General features: G+C 51.8%; 1 protein-coding gene across 3 annotated transcripts in view; it reads right to left on the bottom strand.

The window, feature by feature from the left end:
• The window catches only part of MATN3 (matrilin 3), a 32,242-nt gene extending 26,891 nt beyond the window's left edge, over positions 1–5,351 (bottom strand). For 2 of the 3 annotated variants that reach the window (XR_007917241.2, XM_070069440.1), the window contains exon 1: positions 3,515–5,351. Coding sequence is in view for 2 of the 3 variants with exons in the window: in XM_070069440.1 (XP_069925541.1) it covers positions 3,515–4,121 (607 nt within the window). In the remaining variant the exon portion in view is untranslated. The remainder of the gene's footprint in view (positions 1–3,514) is intronic. The other variant, XM_051840502.2, reaches the window with a different exon arrangement.
• Between the last annotated feature and the right edge of the window lie 9,427 nt (positions 5,352–14,778).

Here is a 14,778-nt window from a genome sequence, read left to right as displayed (position 1 = left end):
GGGGCTGGAAGCTGATGCAACTCCAAGAGGGCAGTTTACACAGAGAGTAAAGTTTTGACTCAAGATAAATCCCAGCCGGCGCCGCGGCTCACTAGGCTGATCCTCTGCCTGCGGCGCTGGCACCCCGGGTTCTAGTCACAGTTGGGGCACCAGTACAGTCCCGGTTGCTCCTCTTCCAGTCCAGCTCTCTGCTGTGGCCCAGCAGTGCAGTAGAGGATGGCCCAGTTCCTTGGGCCCTGCACCTACATGGGAGACCAGGAGGAAGAACCTGGCTCCTGGCTTTGGATCAGCACAGCGCCGGCCATAGCAGCCATTTAGGGGGTGAACCAACGGAAGGAAGACCTTTCTCTCTGTCTCTCTCTCTCACTGTCCACTCTGCCTGTAAAAAAATAAATAAATAAAGATAAGTCCCTAGGCTAGGCAGTTCATAGAATAAAATGCCTTATCTGGAGCACGCATTTTCATCTCTGTATCATTGTCTAAAAAAGCTGAAAATTACCCTCTTGGATCTATCCCACCGTCTGGAGGCATTAGGAAATAATACCTCGCTTCGGGTCACATTTTGGGGATCACAGAGTACCCACACACAGCCCTGTGGTGCTTGGGGTACAGAGACTCCCGTGCCCACTTCACACAGATGAGCTTTGGGGTCAGGTGAGGACCACAGAGTAGCCGGGCACGGTCGGGATCCAGGCCTCCTGGCTCCCAACCTGGGCTGTGCACTGCATCAGTGCTGCATCTCTGTGAGGCAACATTTCCCACCACAAAAATCCACATGAACTCATGGACCTCGTGTTGATTTTGACGCACCACCCTGCAATATGTCCTATGTCATACATTTGGTTAAGTGCAAGGGAATTTTAAATCTTTCTTTAAACAACCTCAGAATTTCACTGCATCCTTAGAGATTCCCAGGAGTCAGGAGCAAGGAAGAGCTGTGCGGGGAAATCCTTCCTGGAGATGGGTCTGGATATTTTACAAGATTGGGGCAAAAGGAAAATAAAAAGATACAAACCCTAGAACTGACAACGCGGCACTAACACCCAGATGGTGACCTTATGAATATCACGGTTGTGTTCTTCTAATTAAACATGGATGTAGTTCTTCCTTCTGCACTTGGCTCTGCACCTGAATCCTGTCTTCAGAGGGCTACAAACAGGAGGTGCAGAGGGCAGAAATGCCCCCGGCAAAGGTGCCCATGGGTTAGCTTGCAGGGCAAGAGACCTTGCAGGTGTGATGCGGTGAAAACCTCCATGGGAAGGAGATGGATGGCATGGGCGGGCCCCCTGCAAGGCCCCTTAAAGTGGAAGAGGGAGGCAGAGGAGGGCTGATGCCATGCGACAAGGACTCAACCTGCAGTTGCTGCTTTGAGGGTGGAGGCAGCCAGGAGCCTAGGAATGCGGCAGGACTCTCCGTGCTGGAAAAGCAGGGAACATTCTTCCCGCAGCTCCCAGACAGGAGCAGAGCCCGCTGACGCCTTGACTTCACCCCAGTGAGCCCAGAGTTGGCGTCCGCCCCCAGAACTCTGCATTGTGATGTTTTAAGCCACGAGAGTCATGGTAATTGGTTCTGGAAGCAACAGAAAACCCAGGACACTTCACCAGGGTGGCAGGGATTCTGAGAACATCTGGTGCCTTCCTGATTGGTACCCCTCAACAAAGATTACAGATTCAAAAAAAAAAGTTATTTATTTGAAAGGCAGAATGACCCGGTGGGTTGGAGGGAGAAAGAGATTTTCGATCCACTGCTTCACTCCCCAAAGGAACTCAACAGCCTGGGCCAAGGCAGGCTGAAGCCAGGAGCCAGGAGCCAGGAACTCCATCCGGGTCTCCCACAGGGAAAACACGGACCCAAGGACTTGGGCCATCTTCTGCTGCTTTCCCAGGCCATAGCAGGGAGCTGGGTCAGAAGCGAGCAGCCAGGACTCAGCTGGTGCTCTGACATGGGATGCCAGTGTCGCGGGTAGCTTAACCTGCTGTGCCACAAGGCCGGCCCCATGAGTTGCTTATAATCCCACTCCCATTTACTAAACAGCAGCAGTTTGATCCTCAAGAACAAAGAAAGTTTTCCACAAAAGGTTTCCACACTCACACTAGCACCAGTCTCCCATAGTCCTGCTGGACACAAAGGGCCGTGGCAAAGCTCAGCGGCTTCTGGGTACCAGAAAGACAGGCTCTGGAAAGGAGTCGACTGTGGTGCTCACCAAGGGACCAGCATCCAAGGTCAGGTCTGCATTTCGGGTAATGGAAGGGCAAGGCCACCGTGCAGAATCTCTCCTCCATCTCCCAGGGTGGTGGGTCAGGACTAAGGGAAGGTCAGCTTCCAGGACAGTCATCCCCATCCTGGCCACACTAGCCACATTTAACCCTTCTGAGCCCAGCACCTCCTGCCTCAGCTGCAATGGTTTCAGCATTTGAAAGCTGCCCCCTCAATCACTGGGATTGATGCAGTCCACGGTCCCTAGAGCTCCTTCTAATCCATGGCTGATGCCGCCCACCAGCCCCTAGAGCTCCTTCTAATCCACGGCTGATGCAGTCCACGGTCCCTAGAGCTCCTTCCAATCCATGGCTGATGCAGTCCATGGTCCCTAGAGCTCCTTCCAATCTGGCCAGAAGGTGCAGGAGGGACAGACCTGCCAGTCAACCCTGGACCCCCAGCAACTGGTTGCGTGCAGCCTCTCTTGAGCAAGACTGCCCTTGGCCTTTGCTAAGAAAAGTAAAATCACGCAAAGCACAGTAGGAGCCAGCAAGAGCCCTTGCCTGGGGGTTGGGGGCCCGGAGCTTCACTCTGGGCTCTGACCCTGCTTGGCAGGTGCCTTCGCTGTGATAGCCCCAGTTTCCCAGGGCACGGCATGGAGGTAGTGGCTGAGCTGCCTGGTGTGCGACGCCGGGAGCTTTGCTCTGCCTGGGAAACCCACTGACCCAAAAGCAAAGCCATGTTCGCCAAACACCCCAAAGCGTCTTGGGGCCCTGGGGATCTCAGAGAGCCTAGGCTCAGGCAGAGGATCTGGTTAGGGTGAGGCGGACCGGGCTGAGACCAGGACTGTTACAGGGCAGGTCGGCGGCACCCGGGGGCTCCTCGGGGTTCTCTCCTGGCCTCTCCTCACACCCATGCCCACCTTCCTGGCCGAATCCACTGGAGCACCGGAGGGCACGGGGAGGACCCCACAGGATCCCAGGGTGCTGGAGTCCAGGAGGGCTAAAAAGGGCATCTCAGGAAGGGTTGGTTCAGCTGAACTAAGAGACGGGGACTGGCATGGGGCAGGGAGACGGATCTCCGGGGTCGGACGCTGGAGCTGGCCTGGATTCTAGCCCGACCAGAGGATCCCCCCACTCTTCTCCGGTCCCCGCAGGATCCTCGCGCAGGAGATGGAGGCCCTCATGCAGCGAAACTTGAGAGCCGCGCGACTCCCCCACGCCCCTGGCCGGACCCAGACCATGCCCACCCCTGCCCTGCCGGACGCCCCGCGCGCTGCCCCCGGGTTGGGGCCGTCTCCCGCCACGCCCGACCGTACCTGCGGAGTAGGGCGCACGAGTGGACGCCGCGGGTGCAGGGCTGCCCCCGGGGCCGCGGGTCCCCAGCCGCCGGGAGACCGGGTGGGCCAGGGGGCCCGGGGTGGTGGGGGACGGCAGCAGCAGCAGCAGCAGCAGCAGCAGCGGCAGCGGCCGTAGCACCAGGAGGAGGCGCGGGAGCCGCATGATGGGCTCAGCTTGGGGCAGGGGCAGGCGCAGGCCTGGGGCGCGTGCAGAGGCGGCCAATTTAAAGGTCCCGCGGCCGGGGGCCCCGCCCCGGCGCCCCGCCCCTGCCCGCCCGCGGCGCCCGGGGAGCCCGGGCCGCGCATTCCAGCGGCGGGAGCGGAATGTCTGGGGCGCGGCGGCCAGCGACGCGGTGGGCGCCTCCTGGCTGGGCTCCGCTTCTCTCCAAACTCCTGTCCTGACCCTGTCCAGCGCGGGGCCCGAGACGCCGATCCGAGGCCGCGACCCTCGGACCCTCGGCGTCCCCTTCCAGCGCTGGGGTCCCGCGGGCGCCGCCGTCCGTCTCCGCGCCGGTTGCGGGTCCCCGGGCCCCGCCGCGGTGAGCCCTTGCCCCTCGCCTTGCATTCCTTTCCCGGGCCAAGTCATCCGGGTTTTGCTGTGGGCTCCTGTTTTTCAAAGAGGAAGAAAGAAAAGGCCTCACAGATTCTAGCGTCGTGCACAGAAACGCTTTCATCCGTCTTCAAAAGCGTAGACGTTTGGCCTCGCGCTGCCGGGAATAGAAAGTCAAACACGCTTTTCCCCCAAAAGCCCCTTGGGCCGCAAGCTCCATCGCCCCTGCTCTCCGGAAGCCGCTGCGGTCGCTCAGGGCTGGAGTCGCCCCGGCGACCCTCACGGCCCCGACAGGGAGAGAAACCCGCAGAGACGGCTGGTGTTCCCGACTAAGAGAACGTGGCGGGCGCAGGAAAGACAGGAGGACTTCTGAAGCCAGGTGGGCCTTGACCATAAGCGTGAACCTGAGAGCCAGCAGGTCCACTCCGGCCTTCCTGCGTCCACTACTGGCCTTTGACGAACCACGCTCACGGTAACCTGAAGATCACTCGCCGTATTTGGACGTCATGTCCATAGCAGATTATGCACCGTAGCCAAGAGGTGACAGCAGCTGGTGCCTCCCTTTGGATAAATGGACAAGGAAAATGTGGCCTCTAGGCCCAGTGGAATAGTATTTGGCCTCAAAAAGGAAGGAAATTCTAACACGTGCTGGCACAGGGATGGACTCCAAGGACATTGTGCCAAGTGAAATAAGGCAGTCGCAGAGGGAGAAATACTGTACGACCCTTCGGACAGGGGCTGTCTGGAGAAGCCAAGTTTGTAGAAACAGAAAGTACCCGAGTGGTAGTCAGAGGCTGGGGAGAAGCAGAAATGGGGACTTGGTCAATACTCATAGTTTCAGTTTTACACCAATTGGAAATGTTCAGGGATCGGTTGGTTGCACAGTGAGGTGGATGCATTGCCATGGCTGGGATGTGTCCCCCAAAAGTTCAGGCGAGTTAGACACTGAATACGGGGGGTTAAGCCACCAGGGCAACTCTGGCATCCCATATTGGAGCTCCTGTTTGAACCTAGGCTGCTCCACTTCCGATCCAGCTCCCAACTACCACGCCTGGGAAGGCAGTGGACCACATCCCAAGTGCTTGGGCCCCTGCCACCCATGTGGGAGACCCAGGTGGGTCCAGGTGCCAGGTGTCAGCTTGGCCTAGCCCCAGTGCTTGCTGCCATTTGTGGAGTGAACCAGTGAATGGAAGTGTTTTCTCTCTCTTTCTCTCTCTCTCTCTCTCTGCCTTTCAAATAAATAAATCTCTAACAAATAAAAAAAAAGAAAAGAAATGGAATCCTTACATCCATACGTTCACAGTCTGGCAGTGGGGCGAGGGGGGGGGGGGTTGGGTTAGACGAGGCCCTGATGGCAGTCCTCCACGAAAGAACTGGTGGCTTTAGGAGAGGGACAGTGACACGGGTAGCAGGCAGGGGCTGCCTCACCAGGCACTGGGCGCTGGGGTGTAGAGCCCAGCAGCACAGAGGTAAGGCCTGCACGTGCGGGCTCACAGTCTGATAGGACGAAGACTTCACAAGTGGAAGATTCTAGCTCAGGGATCACAGTGAGCCTCGTAAATGCAGTACGTGATGCATAAAAAACACACATCCTGGCGTGGTTGTGCCCAGAGGAAAAGCTCTGCTCTGCTCAGCTCCGCCTCACTGAGCAACCACAGTGGGTTCTGTGCTGGCCGCTGGCTTCAGCCTCCTCCAGCAGAGGTTGGTCCTCGCCCCCAACAGGCTCCTTCTGGGGAAGCATGGGCAGGAGAGAGGGGAAGCCGTGAGAGGATGGGGCTCTGCCTCAGCATGGTGGCAGCAAGCATCTGGAGAAATTAAAACCCGTTCCCCAAAGGTGAGGCACGCATTAGGGGTAGTGGGTCTGAAAACTTAGTATTTGTGAGAAAGAAGTCTCCCTGAGGCCACCTACCCCCACAAGGATGGACTCAAACAGGAAGGGAGCAAAAGTGTTTATTAATACCCAGAGCAGTGATCAGCAGGTGGACCCAGCAGGGCTCTCAGAAGTTTAGTTCCTTAATATCTAGATAGTTAGGCAAAAGTTCCCTTGGGGAAGGAGATGCTGGGCAGGTAAGATAGGGGAGGGAGAGGTACATTGCGCTTACACAGTAGAAACAGTTAGCCTATGTGTGAGTGAGGGCCTGAAAACAAGTTTCTCCAAAAAGGAAGGTAAAAGCCTTGGAGGCCCACCTTAGAAGCATGGGGTATTTTGCACTACAAAGTCCTGGCCATATCCCAGTAGCTCTGCAGGTGGCCCCAGCCTTCCCCCAAGGGGACTGCTTTCCCCCATTGCCAGGTGGGGCGCCCAGTCTAACATAGGCAGTAAACCCTGGGAGGAATTTTAACTAATTCGCACTCGGCGAACCCTTTGTCCAGGAAGAGGAAGGCAAGGAAAGGAGACAAGGCGGGAAGAACAGGATCCCATTCCCCCATTCCCTTATAAGCTCCAGTCCACATGTACACAGGGCACTGTCTCTCAGATCCTCTCTGGGCGCCCCACCCCCACTAACTCGTGCTGCCTTGCCGACCACTCCCGTCTCTCACACCTGAGCTTTTTGCATGAAGGCAAGAACCTGTTCCACTCATCTCCACTGAGAGAGCTCATCCGTTTTTTCACTTGGCCCCTTTGAGTTGGGGACTAGGCCCCATCATCATGGCTGTAATTAGGCTAAGTTAAGTTCCTATGAAAAGGCACCATTGGGTCACTTCTAACAAGATTGCTGTACTTTTTTTTATATTATTTTTATATTTTACATACTCCCAAGCAATGTTTGAGGGTTCCACTTTATTTTTAATATTTATTTATTTATTTGAAAGGCTGAGTTACAAAGGCGGTGGGGGGAAGGGCCTTCCATCTGCTGGTTCACTCCCCAAATGGCTGCAATGGCTGGGGCAGGGCCAAATCCAAAGCCAGGAGCCAGGAGCTTCTTCTGGGTCTCCCATGTGGGTGCAGGAGCCCAAGCACTTGGGCCATCCCCTACTGCTTTCCCAGGCCACAGCAGAGAGCTGGTTTGGAAGTGGAACAGCCAGGACTGGAATGGTGCCCATTATGAGATGCCAGCACTGCAGGCAGTGGCTTTACGCACTGCACCATAGCCGGCCCCACTGTACAGTTTTTATGGTCCTAATAGGCTGTGTCTATACGTCAACATGGCTAGGTCCACTGTGGTAACTGATGACCCCAAAGACCCAGGGTTTTATTACAACAAGCACTGATTTCTTTTTTCTTTTTTAAAGATTTATTTATTTATTTGAAAGGCAGATTTACAAAGAGGCAGAGGTGGGGGGGGGGCTCGATCTTCCATCTGCTGGTTCACTCCCAAAATGGCCACAATAGCTTGAGCTGGGCTGATCCGAAGCCAGGAGCCAGGAGCCAGGAGCTTCTTCCGGGTCTCCTACATGGGTACAGGAGCCCAAGCACTTAGGCCATCTTCTACTGCTTTCCCAGGCCATAAAAGTTCGGAAGTGGAGCAGCTGGGACTTGAACCGGTGCCCATATGCGATGCCGGCACTGCAGGCCAAGGTGTTAACCCGCTGTGCCACAGTGCCAGCCCCTAAGCATTGATATCTTGTTCTGTGTCCTTCGTACTTCATTCTGGCACCCTGACATTAAGTGGCTGATTGCAATTCAGTGGCAAATCAGTTCCACTGCTATGTCACTAAGCGAGTCAGATGACCAAGCTGAGGTCCTGGGTTGGGCAGTGTGAACTGTTACCTGAATTACTAGAAGGATAGCAAGGCTTTGGGAGCCACAGCAAGACCTGGCACCATTGTTTGTGATGGGGCAGATGGTCCCCTCTCGCAGAAGGTTCTGTAGGAGCTTTGGTCTCTGAAAATTCACATCAGCTTCTCAGCAAGAGGCCTCTCGCTTGGGCTGATGGGATCCTACCCGCTCTCTGGTACTCTCCCACCCAGCCAGCCTTAGCTTGTGTGGCCTGGCGTCCTGGAGCAGGGTTGCTCAGGGCCCTCAGCCCTGGGGATTGGGACGCGTGACCAAACCTCTTCCAGCAAGCTGTCCCTCTGCCTGTCTTCAACTGCTCAGCTCCAGAAGCTGCCGGGGCACACACAAGGCCATGGGTGAGTTGGATCCCAAGATGTGTTTCCACCACACCCTGGACTTAGAACATCCAGTCGTGCTGTTTAAAGAAACTTGCAGTAGAAGTCTGTGCTCTCTGACTGTGGGCAAGGACACCTAAGGGGGAGGTCAGCTGTGTGGTCAGGTACGTGTCCTAATGCCTCTGCGTCCTGAACTTGAACAGATTCCTGGGCCCCCACCTCCACCCCAGATTCTCTGATTTAGATGGTTGGGGGCTGGGCCAGGAATAAGAATTTAACAATCTCTGGAGGTACCTGCCACTCAGGAAGAGTGCTATCTGGTGTGTGCTATCTGGTCTATCTGGTCTCATGTGCTATCTGGTCTCATGGTGTTGGCGACAGGTCTGGGTCTATGTACAGTAACAGCTGGTACAGAGAACTGTGTGTGGTGGTGTTGCCTGCCTCTTACAAACAGGTCTTGCTGGGGGCTGGACCTGTGGTTGTGAGTCTCCTGCGGCCAGGGAGTGACTTTCCTTCTCCTCCTTCTCTCTGCCACCACGCTTTCCCAGAACTGTCACTTCTTGACCTATTCCTGCTTGTCTTTTCTGCATATCCCCAGGGAAAGTACTCTTCTAAGTGCACCACTGATTCAGATCACTCAGTGCGAAGGCCTCCAGGAGAGTTCAGACTGCTCTGCTTCCAGCAGCGCCCCTTCCAACGAGGCAGGTGCACAGTCCTGACTCTAGAGTAAGGGTCCATCTTCTCTTATTTCCATACACCATTGTGGAAGTCCACAGCCTTTTTTTCTAGTTCAGCTTTTGCAAAAATTATAATGGTATTTTTCTTATTATAAAAGTAACATGTTTAGAGTGGGGAATTTAGAAAGTATAGAGAAGCAAAAATAAGGAAAGAAAAAACACATATACACTATCACACAAAGATAAGTTATGTGGCAATGTTTCTTTTCCTTCTGCTCACATATTCCTATATTTTACCAAATATGAGATTACATTCCAAATTGCAGTCTTGTAACTAGCTTTCAGTACTCGCTGTAAGCATTTTTCTATTGTTAGTAATCTTCTAATACATCATTTTTAGTGGCTGCATTATATTTCATTGTATATTCCATTTATTTAGTCAATTCTCCTTTGTGGGACACTTATTTACTAACTTGCTTTTAACTGTGAGCAGTGCTCCTGTTAGTCTTCTGTGAATCTTTGGGGATCATTATTTCCTCAGAAGAAAAGGCTACAAGTGAGGTGCTGTGTGTTCTTAGGTCCCTTGTTAGGAATCTACCACCTCTGTATTGCACATCTCTAAACCTGGTCTCCCCTGCCAGCTCTGCTCCTGGAAAGGAGAACTGAAACTCTGCCTTTTGCACTGTCCGAAGGTCACAAGAGTACCTCCGGCCCAGCCATACCCAAGAAAGGACTCAACATCTTCCTGTCCAATGAATTCCCGCTTCCCCCCCCCCCCCCGCCTTTTTAAAAGATTTGTTTGCAAGGCAGAGTTAGAGAACAAGGTCTTCCATCCACTAGTTCACCTCTGAATGGCTACAACTGCTGGAGCTGGGCCAGTCCGGAGCCAGGAGCCAGGAGCTTCTTCTGGGTCTCCCATGTGGGCACAGGGGCTTTGCAAGCACTTGGGTCACCTTCTGCTGCTTTCCCAGGTGCATTAGCAGGGAGCTGGATTGAAAGCTGAGCAGCAGGAACTCAAACTGGTGCCCATAGCGGGGGGTGCTAGCCTCACAGGTGGTGGCTTTACCTGCTAGGCCACAGTGCCAGTCCTGACCTCCCTCTTTTATGCCCCATGTTTGCCATCATTATCCTGGCCACACAGGCATAAAATCGTGATGTCCTCCTTCTCCCTTCATCCCCTTATATCAAATAAGCTGCCACGTCTTCTATCCAAGCTTCCACCAATTCAAATCCTTTCTAAGCCTCCCTCACAGGCTGTCTCAAATCACCTCAGAGGAGGAGACATATCTGGATCTTTGCAGACACACAGGATCCCAAAGGTGGGGCAGGAGAGGACACAGGAAACAGCTGAAGGAATAATGGCTAATAAATTTCTAAACATAAAAAAATCTACAAACACACATTCAAGAAACTTGGTGAACCCCAAATACAAGAAACATGAAAAATTAAAAAGCTTATGTTAGAGAATATCATAAACAAATCATTCCGAATCGGTGCTAAAATAGGGTTTTTAATATCTGAAAATAAATGTTCCAGACAGAGGAAAAAAGTTAAGAATGACAGCAAATTTTTTCATCAGAAACAATGTGTGCAAGAAGACAATGAAGCATCTATAAAATAGTGAGAGGAAATTTTTAAAAGTCGTGTTAACTAGAATTCTGTGCCTAGTGAAAATCTCTTGAAAATGAGGGTGAAAATAAAGGCACTTTCAGATTACCTAAGCCAACAGAACCATGCTGAAAAACAAACTTAAAGGAAACATCTCTGGCAGAAGAAAAATTACATCAGAGGGAAATGTGGATGTACACAAAGAAATGCAGGGCTCCACAAACACAAGTGGCCACCCCGGCAGTTTAAGAATTAATTTTCTCTTTAAAAGGCAACTATATAACCAAAAATAAGAGTCATGGCAGATCAGAGGAGAAGAAGGACCCTTTTTTCCCCCAACCTGAGTTACTTACCTAAGGTTATGCAGTGGCTTTGAGGCCCAGGAATAGAAATCGTTTCCTGATGTCACCTAGCTGAGGGCGACAGATACAAAGCTCTTTTCTAAAGGACAAGAAACAAAGTCACTCTTTCTCGGGTGTCCAGGTCAAACACTGCTTCTCCCCCTTCACCCCTTCCTCAGCCATTCCTTGCTCTCGCACACCCTCTGATAATATTTGCACAGTGATTTATAGTCTGCCAACCGTCCCAGCCTGTCACCTCACTTGATCCTGAGAACAACTCCAAGAAGTACCAAGGTCGGGGATCTGCCTCTTCCTGATTTCATGGGTGCAGAAACTGAAGCTTGATCCACTGACATCTCCCAGCGTCACAGAGTACCAGCTCGGTGAGGATACGGACGGAATTGGCTGAGTGCAATCTTGACTCCAGACTGTGTGCTCATTCCACCACCTCCATGCTGCCCCTCTGATGTGCCTGAAAGTCCACATTTGCCAGCAACATTCAGTTCATTTCGATTTTCTCATTCCTGACGTCATGACTTTCATAGGAAAACAAACTCGAAATGCAATGGTACAGCTTTTTCTTTCCGTGGACTTCAGGGCAAGTTTCCAACACATTCCTTCTTTGAAAGCAAAAGGACTCCTGCAAATGGCACAGCTCTCCTTCGCTTCTAAGGCACAGGGGCCCAATTACACTCAGAACAGACTGGAAACAGTGATTAGCGCATTAGCAAACTGAGGGAAGAGAACTCGCAGTTCATCAGTGGAAGCTAATTTCATGTTGCAAGAAACATTAAATATAAGCGCGGTTTATGTACCCTTACATTCTGTATCAAAAATGAGTAAGACGCCCTCATGTCCAGGTTGTCCGCTAACAGGGACACGGTATATAACATGAGCTGCAATGAAGATGTGTCCTAGTGCTGGAGGAACCAAGAATACAGGAAGCAGGCCAACACACACACACACACACACACACACATACACACACACAATTCTCTAAGATCTGGGGCCGGCGCTGTGGTGTAGCAGGTAAAGCCGCCCCCTGAGGTGCCAGCATACCATATAGGTGCCGGTTTGAGACCCAGCTGCTCCACTTCCAATCCAGCTCTTTGCTGTGGCCTGGAAGGGCAGTGGAAAATTCTCTAAGATCTAATTCATTAAAAAAAAAAAAAAATTCTCCAAGATCTAATTCACTCAAAGTCCATTTGCCAAATGATCCAAGGAAAGAATGGCCAGTTTACAGGACACACCCAGTTAGCTAAAAAGTGGTTTTAAGCAATGTTTTTCTTTAATATTTCAGTATACATAAACACTCTTTCTAAAACTTAGGAGTATTACATCTGCCATTTTGCCTAGCACTTTAAATGTTGTCTTCATCCTATGAAGTCACTGTGCAAATTAAAGCTTACCAAGGGGAAATAACGGGCCACGCTTATCTGATCAACCTGTGCTAGAAGTAGGACTTGAAACCAAGCTTGTCCGAGTCCAGCATTGGATCTCTGAAGCTGTTCTCTGCAGCTTGCCTAGCAGCATCTGTAGGTATCTATGTGATGTGCTAGGCACTGTACTAAGCGCTGCACGTGAATTCTATCACTGATTCTTTACAACTCTGTCAAGTCTTTGAGACTTCTAGACGAGAAGACAGAGAATTGTACATCCTTAACTCATTTCAGAATTCTGATCTCTTTGGAACCCTCCAGTAGCTTCCAGTCCACTAAGAGTAAGATAGTCATCGCAATGACATAAAGGCCAATCCAGGGTGAGTGTTGCAGCACAGCGAGCTAGGTCACTCAGAGGCCCACATCCCCTGTCAGTGTGCTGTGTTGAGTCCTGGCTACTCCACTTTCAAATCAGCTTCCTACCAACTCTTCCTGGGAGATGGCTCTAGTGTAGAACCTCTTCAACCATGTGGGAGATGCAGATGGAATTTCAGGCTCCTGGCTTCTGCCTGGCCCAGCCCTGGCTGTTGCAGGCACTTGGGGAGTGAACCAGTGGATGGAAGATCTCTTGCTGTCACTCTTCAAAATTTTTTAAAAAGGCCAACACAGGCCGGCGCCGCGGCTCACTAGGCTAATCCTCCGCCTTGCGGCACCGGCACACCGGGTTCTAGTCCCGGTCAGGGCACCGGATTCTGTCCCAGTTGCCCCTCTTCCAGGCCAGCTCTCTGCTGTGGCCAGGGAATGTAGTGGAGGATGGCCCAAGTGCTTGGGCCCTGCACCCCATGGGAGACCAGGAGAAGCACCTGGCTCCTGCCTTCGGATCAGTGCGGTGCGCCGGCCGCAGCGCGCCGGCCGTGGCGGCCATTGGAGGGTGAACCAACGGCAAAAGGAAGACCTTTCTCTCTGTCTCTCTCTCTCACTGTCCACTCTGTCTGTCAAAAAAAAAAAAAAAAAAAAAAGGCTCATCTCCCACCTTTCCCTCCCCACCCACATCACTCAAACTCAGTATTTTCTGAACAGACCCACCAGGTGCCCTCGTCTGGAATGTTCTTCATCTTTTTAAGATTTATTTATCTGAAAGGCAGAATTACAGAGACAGAGAGGTCAGTCTTCCACCCACTGGTTCACTCTCCAAATGGCTGCAAAGGTCAGAGCTGAGCCAGGCCAAAGCCAGGAACCTGGAATCTCATGAGTCTCCCACTTGGGTTAGGGGTTCAAGCACCTGGGTCATCTCCCGCTGCTTTCCCACGCACATTAACAGCTTGCGGGGTCAAAAGTGGAGCAACTGGAACTCAACTGGCCCTCGTGTGGGGTGCGGGCATCACAGGCTGCAGGTCAACCTGCTGTGCCACAAAGGCGGCCACACAAATCTAAAGACTTTTTCAAATCTAAAGTTTTTTAAAAAGATATTTCCAACCATGAATGGTTGACTCCATGGATATGGAGGGCTGACTTTCATGTGATGTTACTTCAATGATAGAAGATGGTTTGCAATTTATTCCCCCCTTCCCCACTGCACTGAGATGAGGAACGTTTCACTATTTCAGCCATTGCCACATCTCCAACACCTCGGAGTTCATGCTCTAAGCATGTGGGTTGAACTGAATTGACCTTGTGCTGACTCTTAGACACACTGCAGATCAGGTACAACAGGGGACTCCTAAAGCCACACTTCCTGTTACTTCAAATATGCCCTCGATGCCAGGGAGAATGTATGTGCTCGCAAGCTTAACACTGGGGACTAAGAACTTCAGACTCTCAAGCTGAGGGTCTGACAAGCCTCTAGAACACATGCAACCTTACAGAGTTTGAGATCATTTCACACTGGCCTGTGAAAGTTGAGGCAGGAAACCAGGAGGGCCAAAGCCCAGGATGGCATGGGAAAGGGTGTAGGTCAAACTATGGAAGGAAACAGAATAGGTTAACAAGATAGGCCAATCTCAATGAAATGTTCTGAAAACAAGGGTGGTTCCTACACTTTTAGTTGCTGTTGTTTACATTTTATAAGTACATGAGATTTGCCTTCTTCAGTTTGTATATTGACATGAAAAATATGCAGAGATCTCAAGAGCTTACTCACCTTGCTTCACTGAAACGCGTGCCCGCTGATTAGCACTCCCCATTGCTCCCAGCCGACTTCCATTCCACTCTTGGCCTCTACCAATCTGACTATTCTAGGGGCCTCGCGTAAGTGGACTCACGCAGTACTGTCTGTCTCTAACTTGTTTTTCCCCACTTACGGCATAACGTTCTCAAGGCTCACCCACGTTGTTGGAGTGCAATTACCTGCTTTTTAAAGGCTGACTCCTACTCCATTGGATGTACATAATTTTCACCCTCTCATCTGTCAATGGAATTCTGCTGTTCTCACTTCTTGACTATACTGATTAGGGCTGCAGTGAACAAGGGAATGATACCATCTTCGAGATCCTCATTTCAATTTCTTTGGATTCATACCCAGAAATAGGGCTGCTGGACCACATGGTAGTTGTCCTTTGGGGAAACTTCCTAACTGTTCACAGCAACAGCCTGATATATTCAAGCATTTGAGGTTATTTCATCACTACCAAAGAGC

Source organism: Oryctolagus cuniculus, chromosome 2 (genome assembly GCF_964237555.1).
Source record: "Oryctolagus cuniculus chromosome 2, mOryCun1.1, whole genome shotgun sequence".
Lineage (NCBI taxonomy): Eukaryota > Metazoa > Chordata > Mammalia > Lagomorpha > Leporidae > Oryctolagus > Oryctolagus cuniculus.
The sequence above is the reverse complement of the archived record's forward strand: the minus strand, read 5'-3'. Positions and strand labels throughout refer to the sequence as shown.